We start from the raw sequence: 20,554 nt of genomic DNA on the forward strand, positions 1-20,554 counted from the left end.
CTGTGTCGTGAAATGATACGTGTCTAAAAAGTGTGTCAGTGACATGAAGCGTTTGGAAAGCTCTGCCCTAATCGCTACACCCCCACTGGTTCTCGCCAGTGTCTGTGAACGGAGCTCGCCTCTCAATAATTTGCTGCCTCATTTCCAGAGCTTCAATAGTAGTTTTGAATCAGAGGTTTGAAAGCAGCACATCAGTCATCGGCACCCATGTGCCTGGAGATGCCTTCTCTGGCACCTTGGACGGCCTTTCTACCTCTGAAACTGGGCTTGGGGGGGAGCATTCTCTTGTATTCCTGACTATCAGAGGTAGCAGGCCTTTGAATATCAGCTGTTGGGAGTCACAAGTGGGGCAAGAGTGCAGTACAGTGGTACCTCAGGTTACAGACGCTTCAGGTTACAGACTCCGCTAACCCAGAAATAGTACCTCAGGTTAAGAACTTTGCTTCAGGACGAGAACAGAAATCGGGCGGCAGCGGGAGGCCCCATTAGCTAAAGTGGTACCTCAGGTTAAGAACAGTTTCAGGTTAAGAACGGACCTCCAGAACGAATTAAGTTCTTAACCTAAGGTACCACTGTATCTCAAAACAGATGGATGCCAATAACACCCTGATTTGCTTACAGGGTGTTAGAACTCTCCCCATTAAATGATTCATTCATCCCACACTTTTCACTGCGTTCCCCCCTCACTTTCCTAACCACAAAAAGTCTTGCTTCTTTTGAAAGTGGACTTGTAGCACTGATGTTGTTGTTTAGTCGTTTAGTCGTGTCCGACTCTTCGTGACCCCATGGACCAGAGCACGCCAGGCACTCCTGTCTTCCACTGCCTCCCGCAGTTGTCCTCTGTCGTCCCCTTCTCCTTGTGCCCTCAATCTTTCCCAACATCAGGGTCTTTTCCAGGGAGTCTTCTCTTCTCATGAGGTGGCCAAAGTATTGGAGCCTCAGCTTCATGATCTGTCCTTCCAGTGAGCACTCAGGGCTGATTTCCTTAAGAATGGATGGCACTAGGGTGTCTTGTGGCACTAGGGTGCCTTTATTCTACTAACCCAGTTTAATTGCATGAACCTAAATTTCTGGTGAGGGGACGCGGGTGGTGCTGTGGTCTAAACCACAGAGCCTCTTGGGCTTGCCAATCGGTCGGTGGGCTTGCCGATCAGTTGGTGGTCCGAATCCCTGTGACAGGGTGAGCTCCCATTGCTCGGTCCCTGCTCCTGCCAACCTAGCAGTTCGAAAGCACATCAAAGTGCAAGTAGATAAATAGGTACCACTCCGGCGGGAAGGTAAACGGCGTTTCCGTGTGCTCCTCTGGTTTTGCCAGAAGTGGCTTAGTCATGCTGGCCACAGGACCCGGAAAATGTCTGCAGACAAACGCCGGCTCCCTCAGCCTATAGAACGAGACGAGTGCCACAACCCCAAGTCGTCTGTGACTGGACCTAACGGTCAGGGGTACCTTTACCTTTACCTTTAAAGTTCTGGTATGCGCTTGAATACCTCCAGGAAAATACTGGCAGTCTGGAGGTATTCAAGCGCTTTACAGAATCCCTTTATATTGAATATACAGGTACTCCACAGGGGAATTAGCATGAAACCAATGTGCAGATCTGAGAACCTCACATGCAGGTTTTGCTACCCTGCTTAGCTTTGCAAATACACTAGCAGTTTTATTGCTGCACCACTAGGATTAACCCTTGATTCTTGTAAACACCCACAGACAAGAGCACAAGGTAATGGATAGCTGATTCTGAAAGCAACCTCTGAGAAGAGGAAACAGAAAATAGGTAGATGAGTGGCACAAAGAAAGTCAGACGGGCAAAATGACTTAGTGACATTTTAACAGGTCACCAACAACGCTGAACACAAACCCCTTGATTCTTGCTTCTTTCTGTACCAGGGCAATTAAAGCTGAAAGGTTGCATGGTCAAAACCAAAAGAGAGCAAGATGAAGATGATTATAATTTGTACACGATTTGTAGCAGAAAACTCATGGCATACAAGCAGTGCTTTTCTTCAGGGGGCACGCAGGGGTACACATTCCCCTAAACATTTTGTGAATCTTTGTACTTTTGTCCATTTACTGTATTTTCCCCGATTTGAACTATAAAATGGTGGTTTTCTTGAGTCAAAATGAGAGTACCTCTAAACATTTTTTAGGGGGTGAAGCACTGCATACCAGGCCTTCCTCTGTTTCCTATTGAGTGCTAACCATAGCTTGCTATGGCGTTAACAGGGGTGGGGGGCTTTATTTCACCCTGGTCAAATAAATTTTGGCACCCCCTATGTGCATTTGCGCGTGCGCGCGCACACACACAAACACACAGCTGAGAGCCTCAATGGTGCCCTTCTGGAAGATTCCCCTGAGGCAAAAAAAACCCTGTCTAGCCCACCCCATGGGTGCAGCCAGGATTTTTGTGGGGGGGCAGGCTTCATGTTGGGGGGGCAGAACCTCAGTTAAGTATTTTTACTTGAGGGGGGGGCAGCTGCCCCTTGGCTACGCCCATGGCCCCTCCCCGGAGTTACCGTTCTGCATTAACAGCAACTATGGTTAGCACGTGGGCATAAAACGGTAGCCCATGGTATCTGAATTAAACCACAGTTTGCAGGTTCCGGATATCATAGTAAACCAGGGTCAACATTTAAAAGGAATCGAAGAGGGAGTCCACGGAAGCAATGCGTAGGGTTTCAGCCCGAAGTTCGGCGAGGCTTACTCCCATGTAAACGCGCGTGGGATTCCCCTCCGAATCCTGCCCAGCCTTTGGCAGGCGTTTGAAACTTCGCCTGCCTCCCGGCCAGCCACTTACAGCCGAGGGGCGGGGCTGGGTTCCATGGCAACGCCCTGCACCAATGCCCGGCCGAGGGCCCAAGAATGAGAAGGAAAGGCGGCTGGCGGGTGGGCGGGACTAATCCCCGTAGCGATCTCCACTCCCCCCCCCCACACACCAGCGCGAATGATCTCAGCGGAGAGCGTCTCCCCCGCTTCCCTCACGACCCAATGGGAAGGCCGAAGCCTGCGACGGGGGGGTGCCGAAGGCCTCCCACGTGCCTCCTACGTGCCAATAGCAAGTCGGGAGAGGGAAGAAGGGGGCGTAGGCGACCGTTTCTTTGTGGGGTTTGACAATAAGATGGCGCAGGGGGGAAGGGGGAGGAGCTCCCGGGACCGTTGGCCCCGCCCCTTTCCTCTCAGGCGCGGAGCTCGTCGAGGCGGGAGCGGGAGCTCGTCAGGGGCAGGCGGCGCGGGCCGGCGGGTAAGAAGAGCCGGGCGGCGGGCTGGGCCGCGGAGGGGGCCGCTGGCCCCGGGTCGGTGACTCGCAGTAGGTGGGGGGTGGAAGCGGCGGGGCCGGGCCGGACGAGGAGGAAGAGCCCGCGGAGGGTCACGGAGCCGCGGCTCCAAAATGGCGGCCGAGGAGGAGGAGTAGGACAGGATGAATCATCCCGCCCGCTTCCCCTGGCGCCCCGCAGAAGCAGCAGCCCCGTCGAGTCTTGCCCCACATGCGCTACTGCCCCGTCCGGCTTCTCTCCTCGCGAAGAAGCAGCAGCTTTTGCTATCCTCTCCTTCCACCCGCTTTGGCCCCGCTCCAGCAGCAGCCTCGCTCCCCGGCCGGAACCTGGTTCTACCTCCTTCGCCTCCTTTTCTTCGCCCCCCCCCGCCGCCACATCATCCCCGTCTGAGCATCAGGAGTGGGGTCGGGGGGGGGTGGCGGCGGCAGCAGCTCCTGTTCCCCTTCCCCACTCGCGCCCCGAGCCCTTTTGAAACGCGCTCATCCCCCGCTTCCAGGCACATGCACGGGTGTTTCCACACCCACGCGGGTCCCTTTATGTTTCTTACATCTTCCCCACGTTTTCTCTTTTCTGCCCGCCCCCGCTGGAAAACCTCTGCTGCTCCTCTTTTTCTCTTCCTTTTTTCTAGTGGGGGAGGGGGGAGCAAGAGAAACATCATATACATACACACACACACACACATCTATAGATATAGATATACATATATCCCCTTTCATCCATAGATCTCAGGGCAGCTCGCAACACAATGTTTCTCTTGCTCTCCCCCTCCCCCACTAGGAAAAAAAATGCCCCGATTGAAACCTGGTGCTCCTAGTCCCATCAAGCCCCACTTCCCCGCACCCCGCAAGCGTAGCGTGTTCCTTTCCTCCGACACGTGCACACGTACATATGTACCTTTCTCGCAAGCAACCGTGGCATGTCTTCTTCACCCGCCCATCAGTAATAGGTGGGTCGAAGTTTTGGAGGTGTATGGGTACAAACAGGAGTCCTTGGAAAGTTGGGTTCTCATATCTCTTAAGACAGCACAGGGGAGGGGCAGGCAGGGTGGGTGGGTGGTTCTCTTTTTTGGTAAGAGGCTTAGGTGGTCTTGTATGTGGGATGTGTGTCTGATGATTTAGAATAAAGATGTGTCAGCATTTAACATCACCTACCTGCCTGACTCCTTTATATACCTTGACTGCTGCCCTGCACCCTTTCTTGAGTATTGCCTCTCAAAGCAAAGTGTAATATCTGTGTTCCTGCCTTTTTATCCTTACCTTTGACTTGAAATTCTTATATCCTCTTGGGCTTTTTTCTTACAGCCATTGCATGCTGTCTTCCCTATTGCCAGAGAATTTTTCCCATAATTACGTCATCATATTTATCCATATATAGTTTTCATCTGAGACTTTCCATCTTTTGGAGCAGTTTCTCACTTCCCCATGAATTCTTCAGTTATCCTGTTCTTTTTGTCCTTTCTGTGACACCATATATTTGATTCTCTTGTCTACCTGATATTCTGAACTATCTTGAATATTATGCACTGTACTATCCCTTTTACAGAAACAGTTTACAACACAGTTGTAAGAATGCTTATTCTGAAGTCAGTCCAAGGGGATTTGCTTATTAGTAATTGTGTTTAGGAGTACAACTTTAGTTTATTACTATTGTCCAAGGCAAGAAGTTTTCAATTATCTAACTTCACAGTATTTCAGTTAATAATTCTGTTCTATTTGCATAGATCTCTTTCAGTTGTTCAACCCACATTTCAGTTGTTTTTATAGCCTTATAACATAGGACATTATTATTTCAATAATGCAGATAAGAGCCTGAAGCTGAACTGTTGGTTGCTTAAAGCGACTGAGGTAAGATTTGATATATGGGACTTCTCAGTTTTTAAGCCTGCTAGAAGGTTCAGACCTAAGGCGACTGAGGTAAGATTTGATATGTGGGACTTCTCAGTTTTTAAGCCTGCTAGAAGGCACAGACTTTGATTAGCCAGAAGAACCCAGTTAAAGGGAGATACCTATCAGATCAGTCCATCTTAGTACAGTGGGCAGTTGGATGCTTCCATTAATCCCACAAGCACAGAACAAAGGCAAAAATACACTGTTTCCATTCCAAGTTAGTGGTATTCAGTGGCATGCTGGCTACTTTTGGATACATTGCCAAAACATGGTTTTTAACATCAAAAGCACAAACCTCTGGGGCACCAGTGAGGAGAGAATTGGGTTGTTCTGCTTCTATTCTATATTAACCACAGTAGTGTATAGTCTGAACCCTGACAATGGTTAACTTTAACTATGTTTAATTAAAACAAATTAGCTGAATAAGCTGTGGCCTGAAGTCGGCATGTTTCCACTAACCATAGTTAAGATTGGCCACAGTTTGTCAGAGTTCAGATAAAATAGCAAGCTGTGGTTAATCCAAAATTAAATGTAAAGTTTCTAAACTCCAAATCAGAATGAAGAGGTATATGCGAGCCTGGGGGAGGCTAGGTTTGTTCTCTTATCTGTAAACTATTGGTTAATATTGTGTCCTAACCAACTACTGATAAGTATTCACCATGAGTTTGTCTAAGCCCCTTCTATAGCCATCCTAAACCAATGAGCATCACCCATGTTTTGTGGCAGGGACTTTAATAAAACCATGTTGCATGAAGTACTTTTTGTCTCTCCTGCATCTACTACACATCAACTTTTATTAAGTAAAACCTTGGTTTATTAAGGGAGGGATTCTATTTGGTTTCACCACACAGTGCTTGATTTCAGTTGTTGCTCTTAGTTGTCTTTTTCTAAACCAAAAAGCTCCACACGTTAGCCTTTCCAAACATTGTCCCTGTACTTAATTTTGCAAGATGTTTCAACAAGCCTCCCTTTTTTTGTGTCTTGCTTATCACATTGTATTATAAGTTCACTTAGAGCTAGAAAAAGTTCCAGGCATTCAGTTGCCCCTAGCACCCAGAAACTTGATCTTGGCAGCCCTATGCATGGCTTGTGCCTAACTTCATCTTAAAAACCTTAAAATAGTTTTCCAGCTGGACCAGCCCTTGCCACATCACTTTGGTAACTGTGTTATCCCCACATCCTACATAATCTAGTAATTTCTTAGCCTCTTGTGTTATCCTCCAATCCTTCTCATCTCATACATTGGACAGAGTTGTCCTTACCATCCTGTACACAGAAACATTGTTTCCTGATTTTTATCTCTATATCTCACACCAGCATCCCACCCTGTCCATCCAACTTACTGCAGTCCATAAAGTGCCACCTATTTTTCCTTACTGCAGTAACTTGAAAGAAACTAGTCTCTAGCTTTTACAGGTATATGGTGATTAAGTCCTAGAGACCTTAGCTATCCAGGCCCCCACAGCCCATCTTGCATTTTGTCAAATATCATGTAGCAGATCACAGATAAGTCCTCTCAAATATCTTTCACAGTTACATTTAAATATGGTGACATCACCTGAGCCATTTTAAATTAAAACCTCATCTATAGCTAGCTCTTGAATGAAGCACTTGGTATAGGATATGCAGGGCACATTTGGAATGTTAATACAGTCTCAAAGTACGGTACTGTGGATTTTCTACTTTGGTAATCATGTTGTCTGCTCGTATTATGTGGGTGACTTGGATTCGATCCACAGCAACTATATATTTTTGCAGGAAAAGGGAAATTGTAGAATAGCATCAGTAAATATTAATAAAGTAGAGAAATGCAGATGAGTAAAGGGACAGGTATCTTGGCATGTAAAGAAGCAAATACAGTGGTACCTCGGGTTACATACATTTCAGGTTACATACACTTCAGGTTACAGACTCCGCTAACCCAGAAATATTACCTCGGGTTAAGAACTTTGCTTCAGGATGAGAACAGAAATCGTGCAGCCGTGGCAGCAGGAGGCCCCATTAGCTAAAGTGGTGCTTCTGGTTAAGAACAGTTTCAGGTTAAGAACAGACCTCCAGAACGAATTAAGTTCTTAACCCGAGGTACCACTATAATAAGCTTTGAAGCACAATAAAATCTGATAAGTAACTGGTTCATACCCCAGGTTTCAGAGATCCATGAACTATACATGAGCAGTCGCTAAAGGGATTAGCTGACTGCATCTAGCTGGTAGATTTTCATTTCCCCATTGAGGGAGAAAGTAATTAGCAATTGTCAGGACATACAACATATTTCGAAGGGATGCAGGGGGCACTGTGGTCTAAACCACTGAGCCTAGGGCTTGCCGATAGGAAGGTCGGCGTGAGGAGGTGAGCTCCTGTTGTTCAGTCCTAGCTCCTGCCAACCTAGCAGTTCGAAAGAACACCAAAAAAATGCAAGTAGATAAATAGGTACCGCTCCGGTGGGAAGGTAAATGGTGTTTCTGTGCGCTGCTCTGGTTTCGCCAGAAGTGGCTTAGTTATGCTGGCCACATGACCTGGAAAAACTGTCTGCGGACAAATGTCGGCTCCCTCGGCCAGTAAAATGAGATGAGCGCCACAACCCCAGAGTCGTTCGTGACTGGACTTAACAGTCAGGGGTCCTTTACCTTTTTACAACATATTTCCAGTCTCAGCAATATTGGTGAGTGGGCAGGGGGTCACCCAATGAAATTGATGGCAGTAGATTCAGGACTGAAAATACTGTATTAAAGGCTGTATTTTTAACATGTAATCTATTAATGCTTCACATTCATATGTTCTAACAAGAACATTAAAAAATTGAAAATCTTATTAAAATTAGCAGTAGAAGTGAGTTCCTTTACCCTGGGATACCACAGCTGGAGTTGAGGGTATTGGACAATAAGTACCAGCCTTGTTGACAATGATACTAGCTGCTAGCTCCTACTGTTGCTATGTGAGACAAACATGAGTGAATTGACAGCTTCTAATTATAAGGTCACCTACCAGTGAAGTCTGTGTCTGTATTCAAATCAAGCATTTTGAAATCACATCCCTAATTAATAACAATAGGTGCCCTTAGACAAGCATGGGCCGCCACCAATGCTTTATCCTTCACCACCACCCATCTACAATGTGGGAATAATACTAATTTATCTTGCTGGGTGTTTGCAAGGATTGCAACACTGTAATATATGTGAAATGCTTTGAATGCTTGGAAGCGCTACATAAATGTTTCAAGTTTCATCAGCCATCGCTGCAGGGGCTGATTTAGGATGTTGACTGCATACTTTCTGCGAGCCTAGCTTTCACTTCACGATATTTTGTCAAATGGGAGAGGGAATGCATATGGGAAGAGAGGAAATAAGTTTGCTTTGAAAATGTTTCTATCATATTTTCTGTGAATTTTCTTTCTATCTGACGGAATGCATATTTATTTTTTTACCTGCTGCTCTCAGGTAGGTGGTGCTAGAACACTTGCTGTATGGAATCTTGCTCTGTAATATGGGGGAAGAGGAAGGACTGCATCAGACACAATTACTGGTAAGTAACTTGTGGGCTAAAGTTTGTCAGGTAAGCATTACTGGACTTAGTAAGTGCTCTCAAGTCACAAGGTGCAGGGACTCAAGGAAATGGGAATTTAATGGGTTAAATGGTTACTTGTGATAATCTTCCACCATATGTGTCTTGACTTCAGTAGTCTTGTATTTGAAGTAGCCCTGAATTCAGGGTGGTCATAATGCACTCAGCTCTGACTTGCCCTGGTTTTTCTCTTCTATATAATCTGCATGGAAGGAAATCTTCTTTTTCTGTTTCACTAGAAAAGGAAAGACATGAGAGTACGGTAGGGGGTGAAACTAGAATTCTCCTGTAATGGTAGAATTGGAGGGTGCATATTACTAAACAAAATCAGAATATTCGCTGGATCCATGTGGCAGAAATCTGTCCATATCTTCCTCATTGCAACCAACAGATATGTGGGATGAGTTGATTTTGAGAAAAAGGTAGTGATTATTTTTGGCTCTATGATCTCTCATCTTGCTTGAATCTCAGGCGTGCCAGTTCCCATTTCCCCTATGGTTTTGCAGTTGCCCTTGAACTGGGCAAACTGATTTGTCTAAATTATTTTGCCTTTTTCAGATATACCCGTCAAAGCCTGGTTTGATTAGTTCATGAAGTCTGATTGAATTGAGCATGTGGGCCTGAGAACTGGGAATGAACAGGCTCTGTGCCACCAACTTTGTATTTTGGTGCACTCATCTGGAACACACTTAACTAGCCTTGCTTTGGATATATTCCCTCACCTCCAATGTCTGGGGGACGGGTCTACTCAGCTATCTGAGAATAGTTTTGTTGTGGCACTGTGATGAGCGTTCCCTTCCATGGTGGATTTCTGCCAGAACAACCACCATAAGACACAACTTCAAGTCACCAGAGACAAGACCAAGAGGGACGCTGCTTTATTTGTAGCAGCATATTGATATTTAGAGTTGGCAGGAGGCGTTTGAAAGAGAAGAAGAGAAAATCATTGTTTATTAGAATCATAGAATGTAGAGTTGGAAGGGACCACAAGGGTCATCTAGTCCAATGTCCTGCAATGCCCGATGTGAGTCTTGAACCCAAATTATTTTGCCCGATGTGAGTCTTGAACCCACAAGCCTGCGATTAAGAGTCTCATGCTCTATCGACTGAGATGTTTGTAGTTCCTAAGTGGGTCAGAGAGCTGCTTGTTCTCTTGCAGTCTTGCTTCTTGTTAAACTAGCTATACCAATGGTCTGTCCATTTCATATGTTTAAAACCTTGCTTGTGTTGAATCACAAGGCAATGGTGCTAAATGTGATTGAGACTGATCTTCCTAGCAAGTATGCCTGACACATTTAAGAACCTCCTTTTACCACATTGCAAACAGCAACAGGAGCTTTTTGACACCTCAGTCACGTAATCCAAGATTATCTGGATGAGGGTTAATAAGATGAAGCTTAGTCCAGGCTATGGAGATTTTGATGATAAGCAGCACAGAAATCAAGAAATAGGTAGGCTGCCACTTCTAGGAAGAGTCATGCTCCCCCTGAAAAAGCAGATTGGAAACTTGAGGGTACTTATAGACTTGGTTCTGCATCTTGTTGCTGAAATGGCACCACCAGTTTTGGTTGGTCTGCCAACTGCAGGCTTCCTTTAAAAATAATTGTCTGACGGCTAGACTATAGCCATTGACCTATGCCTGGCTTGGAGTCCAGGATCCCTTAGAGAGCACTTGAATCTCTCTCCCCCCCACCCCCATTTATATGACAAACTGGATTTAGCTCTGCTCCTTATGGCCATCTTCCTTTCTCAACAGTAGTATCTGTGCTCTGTAGCACTTTCCATAGGCAGACTCACAGGGCTCCTATGGTCTTTAGGAAATCTTTTGAAAACCCCTCTCATTCTGAATTGTAAATATTGTGATGTTGTATGTTGATTCTTTCCATACCAAGAAAAAGGAACATAGAATCAGCTTGTATTAGCTACCCTTTCATGCAGAGATGCTCTTCTCTGGTGCCAGGATGTCTGAACGTACCTTGTAGCTAAATAATTCAGAACATTTATTTACTGGTCCCAGGTTAATTGTCCTGGAATAGAGTGGCTGTGCACAAGCTATCTCATTAAGACAGTACCTATTCTGTATTGATCGAATGTTAGGTGTGTGCGAATCACATTTGAAAATGATTTTAACTCAAGTTTTATTTAATAAGAGGAACCTGCAGATTATTCACTTGTCAAAAGCTGGTTTCACCTGGGGTGCCATTGATATTAATTTGATTGTGTCAAATGCAGAGTTTAATTTCCAGGGTACAGACTAAAGGAATGCCTTCTTAATTTCAGTTTTGTAATAAAGCTGTTTGATTTTAAATATAAAACCTTAGAAGACAAGCTCTGGATTTGTTATCTAATAGCATCTTGCTCTGTTTTCAACAGGACACAATGTTTGTACGTGGACTGAAGAGGAAATGTATTGATGGAGAGGAAGATATTGAAGGAACTTTAGCTGGTTTTAAAGCCATTCCTTCATATAACCTGCAGCGCCAGTCACTACTAGACATGTCTTTGGTTAAACTTCAGCTCTGCCACATGCTTGTTGAACCTAATCTGTATCGTTCAGTACTTATAGCCAATACAGTACGGCAGATTCAAGAGGAAATGACCCAAGACGGAACTTGGCAGATGATAAATGCACAGAGTACAGGACCAACCTCTCTTGATCGGCTGGTTTCAACAGATATTCTCTGTCGGTCTTCGAAGGAGCAAGCTGAAGAAAAGCTTGTTCAAGGTTATAGTGGCTTCTCAAAAGACTTTGAAGACGCACAGTCAGAAGAGAGTTCAGAAATCTTAAGACCTGCTCCACTACAAGCTCCCAGAAACCTGCAGAGTAATGTGTGGGACATGGAGAGCCCTCCAGAAAATAGAGGAAACTTCCACAAGTCATTGGATCAAATATTTGAAACCTTAGAAACAAAAACTCCTGACTCGGTTGAAGATCTCTTTTCAGAAGTCGACAGTTCCTATTACAATCTAGACACAGTACTAACGGGAATGATGGGCAGTACAAAAATGGGACACTGTGATGTACTTGAAACTTTTCCTCAAGCAGCCACAAATTCTAACTCTAACTGTAAATCTGACCTTAATGAGCTTGATCATTTTGTGGAGATTCTTGTTGAATCTTGAGACAAAGAGTGAAGGAGACATCCTTTAAAGAAGCCAGATCCCGAGTAGTGAAACTTCCAAATAGTTTATCTTCTCAAAGCTGCACATGATCTTCCAAAAAAAGAAAAAGAAAAAAGAAAAGCACTTCATTTTGCAAAGTTGTTTAAAGGTATAAAGTTAACCTGCAACTTGTAGTGTTTGAACTTTACATATTTTCAGCAGTCACAATTCAGGGAGGTATTCTAGGCACATCAACCAGTTGCCAGCCTACTGATTTTGAAACCTTGTGACACCCCTATGCCATGCCACAAACTACATTAGGAACTTCCTGGGGTTTCAGTCGTGGCTTCTCATGTCAAAAGGCCCCTGGGTGCACAAGGGTAGTCATACCATTTCTCTGTCCTGAACCCATAAATTCCCCAGGCTGCCTCCTTGGGGCCCAACACTTCCAACACCAGATCATTTTCCTAATTCCTTCTAGTATTTAGAAGGAGCGCAAAATGGTATAGCAAGATTCCTCCTCCCTCGACCATCTCATCCTCCCCTGTAAGGTGCAAGTGCAAGATAGATTCCAGCCCTCAGCATGCAAAAGGTGGGCTGTAAGGCCTCTGCTTAAGTTGAAGCCCATATTTTATCTAGGCTGGGAACCTTCCACCAATCCTTTGCATTTGCTGGTTTAATCATATGACTTTAGTGGGACTACTTTTGAAGTAATTGGCCTGAGGACCAAAGGTTTGGTTTACCCTTCCCACTCCTTTATCCCAAGTAAATACTTCACAGACTTCTCTACATTTATTTGCCGTATAAGCTCATGGAAGAGCCAAAAAAGCAGCGGTGCCCATTATCCTAGCTAGCTTTCTCTGTCATTCTTTCTTTTCTGTTTTTAAATAGTTAATAGTTTTGAAAAAAATGTTTATCAGTATTCAGAACCTTTCAGCTATTTTCTGAAGATATATTTTTGCTATAAATCTTCTGCCAACTGCTTATTTAAAACCTGAAATATTTGCAGTTGTATTTTTTTAAATCACTTTGAAAAAGGGATTTTTTTTCTCCATACCGTGGGCCTCTCTCCACAGCTCAGCAGAAGTGTGTAAATATCTGACTTCTTAAGGTAGGAGCAGTTGACAGCAATCAGTCTTGGGAATACTATGAAAAGCAGCTTTCTCCAATCTAGTGCTCCCCAGACATTTTTTACTTGCAGGCGTTTTAGATTTTAACGGCCATTAGCCCCAGTCAACACAACCATGTTGTGCAGTCCTAAACATCTGGAGAGCACCAAGTTGAAGAAGGTTGGAGTAAAGAGTTAAGTTAGTTTTGACATGTGAACTTCAGAGGAGGAGCATTCATCAGGCTGCAGGAGCTCTTGATGCCTAAGTTCAAGCCATGTTTTTGTTACCTTCAAGCATAAATTATGTGGGTTTTATTTATAAGTATTTATATGTTTGTGTCATCAAGTGAATTATTTGGCTGAAGTTTACCATCCTACTTCTCTATGTTTGGGGGGAAAACACCCCCTTCACCTTGCACTAATTACTACAAGACTGTTACAGAGGCCTTTCAAGAGTGTTCTCCAAACTTAACTTGCTCCACTCATGCCAAGTGTGAATAATGCGTTCAGCTGAGTCATGATTAACAGATGTTACCATAGCAGGTTAACATTGAAGAAAAAGATGAAATTGTTTGAGTGCGTATGAATTGTCTTAACTCCTAGAAGCGGTTTCCAGTGAGAGGGTGTGTTATATATGATAACCTTTGCAATACAATTGCCCAACTTTTGCCTTGGTAAACTGGTAATACAGGAAACAATACTGCGTTGTGGGAAAATAGAAAGCGCTGTGAGTACTTTGATTATTTTGAAAAAAAAGTTTCATTTAACAGTTAAAGGAGTATATCTGCCACCTGACAAAGCAATTTTAGCTACCTTGCATCTGTTTGCATAGATCAATGGAAATGTTGCTTTTTAAAACTCATTTTGATTTCTGAAGCTGTGACACTGTATGCAAAAGACACACGTCAAAATGTTGGACGCCTTATCTCCCAGCAAAGAGTTGTAATATCTTTGCAATGGGAATTACCATAGCCCTCAAAGCCAATATGGCTGCGCACCATGCACAACCCGAACAACTCTTTCAAAGCATAAAGATCCTTGTCATTGTGTATGTATAGCTAAATGTCTTTGTCTTAGTTTAGGTTGCAATTTGAAACCACTTTGCATAAGTAGCCCCTCCTGAGGTTAATGGGGCTGCTTTCAAGGAAGTGGTTTCATGATTGCAGCCTTAATAATTTAAGTGCTTTTGAAGCACCTGATTTGAAAACAGCAGTGTATGTTTTCCAGACCTGGCAGGTAGATGCCTATTTCTGTAACTCAGTTTTTGTGCCAGATCATGCAGTTTGTAAGGGGAAACTTTCTAATGCATTTGAAAGTGATTAATGTCTTTTTATATTAAAGTTGAATATGAAGTGACTACTTTGCTTAGTAGGTTCTTTTCAATCTGGATAAATTCTGTGCCTCTTGGTAACTTGTATTTAAAGAACTGGACTCATGAAATTGCTTCATCGGTGCTAGCTGAAGGGTCATCTTAAACTGGAAAATCCATCACCATTTATTACAAGTAATCAACCCCCTGCAATGCAGGCATAAACAGATGTCCCACAGGGGTGCAGCTGATGAATGGCAAACAGATTTAATTGGTTGGTCCATAATAGTATGTTTGAAAATGCCAATTTCCAGCATTGCAGGTACCTTCCATTCCCCCTCATAGCCCTACCTTTACTTTAGCCACTGCCTCTTCTCTCGACACCTGCTCAATATTTCCTTTTACTTCTTGATTATACCTCAGGGATGAGGAATCTACAGGTGTCAGATCAGGGATGATGGGAGCTGTGAGCTTTCAGATGTGTTGACCTGCAAGTTGTTCATCTAAGTTTTTGCTCTCACTTGAATTTTGGCATGTGCCTGGGAGCCCAACACTTTTATGTGTGAATGCTTGTTTAAGATGACAGCTACCAGGAGGAGTTGGCCATATTTAGTCAGTTGGAATAAAAAACACAGCTCTTGCAGCTGATCAGACTCCAATCAATGAAAGTGTATGCCACAATAACTTAAAACAGGCATAGGCAAACTCCAGCACTCCAGATGTTTGGGACTACAATTCCCATCATCTCTGACCACTGGTCCTGTTAGCTAGGGATGATGGGAATTGTAGTCCCAAACATCTGGAGGGCCGGAGTTTGCCTTTGCCTGTCTTAAAAGCTAAGGTGAGACCCCCAACATTTACTTGGTGTGTGTACACTTAAAAGTGCATTAAATAGCAGCACTATATAATTTTTGGAAAAGATGGCTAAAGCAACTATGAAAGCAGTAGACTTATGTCATCTGAAAACCAGCCACTCCAACATATCAGAGGGGCTCAATAGTTGTCCTGGGAGAGCAGGAAACTGCTCAAGTGGTGCAAAGGAGGTTTTGCTGGTGGTCTGCACTACAAGAGCAGAGCTACTATTCAGGGTCTACCACCAGCCTTGCAAGATACACTGCCACCACTACTGTCCAGCCAGCCTGGGACAGGAGACTCTCAGACCTTAGCAGACACCCCTAAGACTCTAGAGAAATGGCAGTGGCTCTTTACTCCTTGAGCCTCAGGATCACTAACTTAACAGCAAGTGACCAGGAACTTAGGAACTGCATTCAGTACAAAGCCTTCACCCAAATAGACATGCGCCAATTTTAAATGAAGTGGATTAATAAGAAATAACAAATGATAGCATAAAATGGGATCAAAATTCTCGTAAAAACTACAGTTAGAAAATCCAATTGTCAAAGCAGCTTGGAACTGTAAACCAGAACAAAATAGCAAAGCTAATTTATTCTAATTCTATACATATTGCCAAGCATTGAGGCTACCAGATATAATCCATGGCAAGTATGAATTCGCTGGTGTATGGGGTGTTACTAGGGTTTAATAAATCTGGTGGGGGACGGCACATTATGCTCCTCCTGGGGTAGTTTGTCCAGCTGTAGTCCCCATCCTGCGCTCAGCTATCACCTGTGGCTCCCAGAAGCTGTCAGCATGCAACAATGGTCACACCCCAGGAAACAGCTTTGACTGGCCAGCTAAACTAGGTGAGAGGAGCTGATGGGTCTCAAACCCTTGGTGAGTTACGGACTTTCCCTGCATGCCAAGACTGCTAATGCAGTAAAAACAACATGAGAGGCGGCAGCACTTGCGAGTTACAGGTCTCTGAAGCCACGGCAGGCGCAGTGATACTCCAGTGGTTTGACTTCGCCCCCCAGAGGCTCACTCCATTGTTTTTCGAGACGGGCGGATGCCAACAATAGTAAAAAATAAATATATTAAAACTGTGGTGAATGCCCTGAACTAATCAGAAGGCTAGAATCTCTTGGTACTTTTGTTTTCCTGCAGCAGAAACTACTTCCCAATCACCAAGCCTCTTCTCCTGCCCTTAAAACACAGGAGCTGTAACTTGACAAGATCATTCTAATTGCAAAGAAGCAAATCTCTGTCCGAATGCCACCTTTTACTCAGATGCCTAAGCAAGGGGACAATTGTCTCGACACCCTCTTTTCCCCCGTTACGAATTGCCACCCAACACACTTGAAGCTGATTTTGGGGAGTCATGAAAAGGCAAGGCATGGACAGCTGCCCTTACTGTTGCTGAACTGTTCCTTCCAAAGAAGGGCAAGAGAAAATTGTGAGATTTTTCTATCCCAAATATCAAAATAACTTGGTTGGCCTTTTGCAGTAGGCACCTTGACTTGCACAGCAGGTGGGAGGCAGAGAGGGAGACAGCACACTATTTGCTGCTCTGCCTCAAGCAGCAAAACGCCTTGGTCACACCCTGGTGGCTTTCGCTGCAGGTTTCCAAATGTTTGTTTGCAACCCGGGGTAGGGAGCAGGGAGTGGCTCTGAGGAAGATTGGGAGCAGAGAAATGATTGACAGAGAAAGATGAAGCAACTCCTCTGTGCTGCTGCTCTACTCCAAGTTGCTGTCTCTCCCATGATGCTTTTGCAGCAAAGAAGGAAGCCACTGGGCTTTTCATAGAATCGTAGAATGATGGAGTTGGAAGGGACCCAAGGGTCATCTAGTCCAACCCGCTGCAATGAAAGAATCTCAACTAAAGCATCCATGACAGATGGCCATCCAACCTCTGCTTATAAACCTCCCAGGAGGGAGAGTCCACCACCTCCCGAGGGAGACCTTTCCACTGTCGAATAGCTCTTACTGTCAGAAAGTTTTTTCCGTATGTCTAGTTGGAATCCCCTTTCTTGTAACTTGAAGCCATTGGTTCGAGTCCTACCCTCCAGAGCAGGAGAAAACTAGCTAGCTCCATCCTCTATGTGACAGCCCTTAAGATATTTGAAGATGGCTCTCATATCTCCTCTCAGTCTCCTCTTTTCCAGGCTAAACATACCCAGGTCCAACCGATTCTTATAAGGCTTGGTTTCCAGACCCCGGAACATCTTGGTTGCCCTCCTCTACACACACCTCAACTTGTCAACATCCTCCTTAAATTGTAGTGCCCAAAATTGGACACAGTACTCCAGATGTGGTCTGTCCAAGACTGAATAGAGCGGTGCCATTGCTTCCCTTGACCTCGACACTAGGCTTCTGTGGGTGCAGCTTAGAACAGCATTAGCTTTTTTTGCTACTGCAAAACCTGTTGCCCACTAAGACCCCTAGATCCTTTTCACATGTAAGCCAGGTGTTTTTTATATTTCTGCAGCTGGTTACTCCTGCCTAAGTGCAGAACCTCACAGTACATTTGTCCCAATTGAAATTTATTTTGTTAGCTTGCGCCCAGTTCACCAATCTGTTAAGGTCATTTTGAATTCTGATTCTGTCTTCTGCAGCATTAGCTACCCCTCCCACTTTGCTGTCATCTGCAAATTGGATGAGCATCCCCTCAATTCCTTCATCCAAATCGTTCATGAAAACGTTGAACAACAGCGGGCCCAGGAAAGCCCGCGTCACTTTCCCCAGGATGATGAGGAACTATTAACAAGTATTCTTTGGGTTCGGTCAGTCAACCAGCTACAAATCCACCTAACAGTTATCTCATTATTATAAGAGTTTGCATGTACCATGTAGCTAAGTTTCTCAGCACCCCTGGCCAGAACCAAGGAATAAGGTTTTGTACTAGACTGCACCATTTAAAAATGCAGGAGGGATTATACAACACACACACACACACACACACACACACACACACACACGGTTATTTATTTAAGTTGTCCCTCTGTACAGAAAATCATTTTTTTGGTATGGGGTGTTCAAAAGCACACGTGCACACAGACACCTATGCAGCCTTCAATGGGTACAGCAAAAGGAAAGGCACTTTTGCTTTTTATATGATCTGGACTTTAAAGCTCTGTGGTGCATAGGAGTGTTTAATGCAAAAGGTTAATTATGAGCAGCTCCCTTTGAGTACGTAAAACTGGAACGACTGTTGCTTAGCAGTGATTTACTCTGAGTCACAGCATTGTTTAATTATTGACTTGACTTATTCTCTGCCGATTTCAAAAGTGCACATGCATTTTTTTTAAAACAGGCATAACCATTTTTGCCAGCCTGTTTTGATTGCGTAAGGGAGGCAAGTGCCATTGGGCCACAAACGACCATGGTAAAATTGCTGAAATTTGTAGGTTTGCGCAATACTGCCACCCCACCCCCACTACCCTGCAGGGTTGCGGGGAGGGGCAAACCTAGAAGAAGGAACAGAGGACCCCCTTTCATACAAAGGGTCCCAGGTTCAATCCTTGCCATCTTTAGGTAGGGCTCACCCTCTGAAACCCTGGAGCAGGGGTGTAGCGTGAGAGGGATGCTTGGGCAATCGCCCTGGGCACATATTGGGGTGGGGGGGCGCACAGCTCCTGTCGCCCTCCCTGAGCCAGCCCTGCACCACTTAGCGAGACCACGTGGGGAGAACCGTGTGAGAGGGACGGAGCAACTGTGCATCCTTCCATTATAGCCTCACATAAGACTGGGACTGAGGGATGCACGGCTGCCTACCAGGTTCCCACACTGCCCTCCCAGCACTGCCTTCCAAGGCTCTGATCCGGGCAGGGTGCCAACTGGAGAGCCATGCCACTCAGGACTGATGTCACTCCAGCAGTGATGGGGGCTGGCAGGCAAATATAAAAAAAAATGTAGTATAAACACTGACAAATCTTCTGGAAAAACAATCTCTCAAAGTACCTGTTGATGGCATTTTACCATTGTACTGTTGAGAGTGTATTAACTGATGGTCTGTGTGTGTGGTTTGGGAGCTGCACAGCCAGGGAAAAAACAATGCTGTCCAGGGTTGTAAAGACTGCAGAGAGAATAATTGGGTGTACTCTTCCCACCTTAGATCAAATCTATGCTGTCAGGTGCCATAAGAAAGCTGCAGAGATAGCGCAGGATAGTATGCACCCTGGAAATTATCTCTTTCAGCTTCTGTCTTCTGGAAGAAGGTATAGGGTTATAAAGACCAGGACTAGTCGCCTGAGAAAGAGTTTCTACGCAAATGCAATTCTGGTTCTAAACGCAGCATAAGGAGTCTCTATGGTATATTTTATTTTAAAATGGGGTTTCAGAGTTTTTAGCAGTTTTTGAATGTCTTATGTAGATTTTCAATTTCATTGTTCTGTATGGGACAATGACAATAAAGGTATCGTGTTCGTATAACTGGGAAACACTGGCCTGCGAGCGCTCCAATTGGAGAACAGTCTTTACCAAAGGTGTCATGAGCTTTGAAGACACTCAAACTCAGATGAAAGGGGAAAACATGCTAAGAAGAAGGCACATTTGGCAAACCCTCACCGTGATCAACTCCTGCCCAGAAACCTATGTCCCCACCTCTGGCCTCCACAGTTACTTGCGGACTCATTGTTAAAACTGTGTTCATGGAAGACAATCTTTCTCAACTACAAGTGATTGACGAAAAGGAAAGGTGGGGGCCGGGCAGGTGCAGTGGGCTCCATTTGTCCTTCACCCCTGGCATGGGCATGCACCCCCCCCACCTGAGCGGCATGGAGACATGCTCTGCCGCTGCCCTGGACAACTGCTGCCTATCAGCGTAAACAATACTGGACTGGATAGACCAGTGCTTTGACTTTGTAGAAGGCATCTTCCTGTGTTCTCCCTAGTCAAGGAAGCTTAGCTCCTTGGTACACCCGAGCTTAGGGCAATGACACCAGCTGGGAGATGGCTTGAACGGAAGCAGAGGAAAACTCCGGTTGAATGCAATCGAACACTGGTAAGGTCTCATTATTGAGCCTACTCAGCCGCCCATATGGTTGTACTGTGGCCAATGCTACCATTAGGCCAACGAGGCAGCCGGCTATGGTGCAGACCTCAGAGGGGTGCAATGCTGAACTAAGGGAGGCACAGTTTTATACAGATTAGTTTTTGTCATATCTTATGGATTTCTGACAATATGTTACTTTTATATTTTGAAGAATTTTAGCATTTTTGGAGTAATTCGTACATGAGAATTGTTTTCTAGGTATATATAGCAATAGCTTGAAGACTTCCAAAGTCTATGATGTCACAAGGAGTATACTTCTCTTCATACAACAAAAAAACCTCCTGTATAATTTGCCTAATGTTTCCGTTGCTCTAATGATCCTTCTCACATTCTGGGGTCAGTGACAAGTGGTGAACGCCGTTTCTCAAAGCTCAAACTTATAAAAACTTACGCTCAACTATGTTGCAAAAGAGACTAGTTGAAC

The 20,554-nt window shown here is 44.7% G+C and overlaps 1 protein-coding gene across 4 annotated transcripts; it reads left to right on the forward strand.

Annotated features, from left to right (window-relative positions):
- The first annotated feature begins 3,138 nt into the window (after positions 1–3,138).
- CDCA4 (cell division cycle associated 4) lies at positions 3,139–12,753 on the forward strand. Of its 4 annotated transcripts, none has more exons than XM_053409653.1 (3): positions 3,139–3,239; positions 8,597–8,681; positions 11,094–12,753. In XM_053409653.1, the coding sequence occupies exons 2-3, from the start codon at positions 8,643–8,645 to the stop codon at positions 11,841–11,843; spliced, it is 789 nt and encodes a 262-aa protein (XP_053265628.1). In that variant the 5' UTR covers positions 3,139–3,239; positions 8,597–8,642; the 3' UTR covers positions 11,844–12,753. The 4 variants fall into 4 exon arrangements, with proteins under 4 accessions (XP_053265628.1, XP_053265537.1, XP_053265721.1 ...); XM_053409562.1 differs by having other exon boundaries at positions 3,163–3,239; positions 8,601–8,681; XM_053409746.1 differs by lacking the exon at positions 3,139–3,239 and adding an exon at positions 3,482–4,219.
- The last annotated feature ends 7,801 nt before the right edge of the window (positions 12,754–20,554 follow it).

Source organism: Podarcis raffonei, chromosome 1 (genome assembly GCF_027172205.1).
Source record: "Podarcis raffonei isolate rPodRaf1 chromosome 1, rPodRaf1.pri, whole genome shotgun sequence".
Taxonomy (NCBI): Eukaryota; Metazoa; Chordata; class Lepidosauria; order Squamata; family Lacertidae; genus Podarcis; species Podarcis raffonei.

Bases quoted from the DNA above. Each gene is read 5' to 3' on its own strand.
- CDCA4 (XM_053409653.1), top strand. From the start codon at position 8,643: ATGGGGGAAGAGGAAGGACTGCATCAGACACAATTACTG. The intron at 8,682-11,093 runs GTAAGTAACTTG...TGTTTTCAACAG, and splicing joins TGCATCAGACACAATTACTG to GACACAATGTTTGTACGTGG.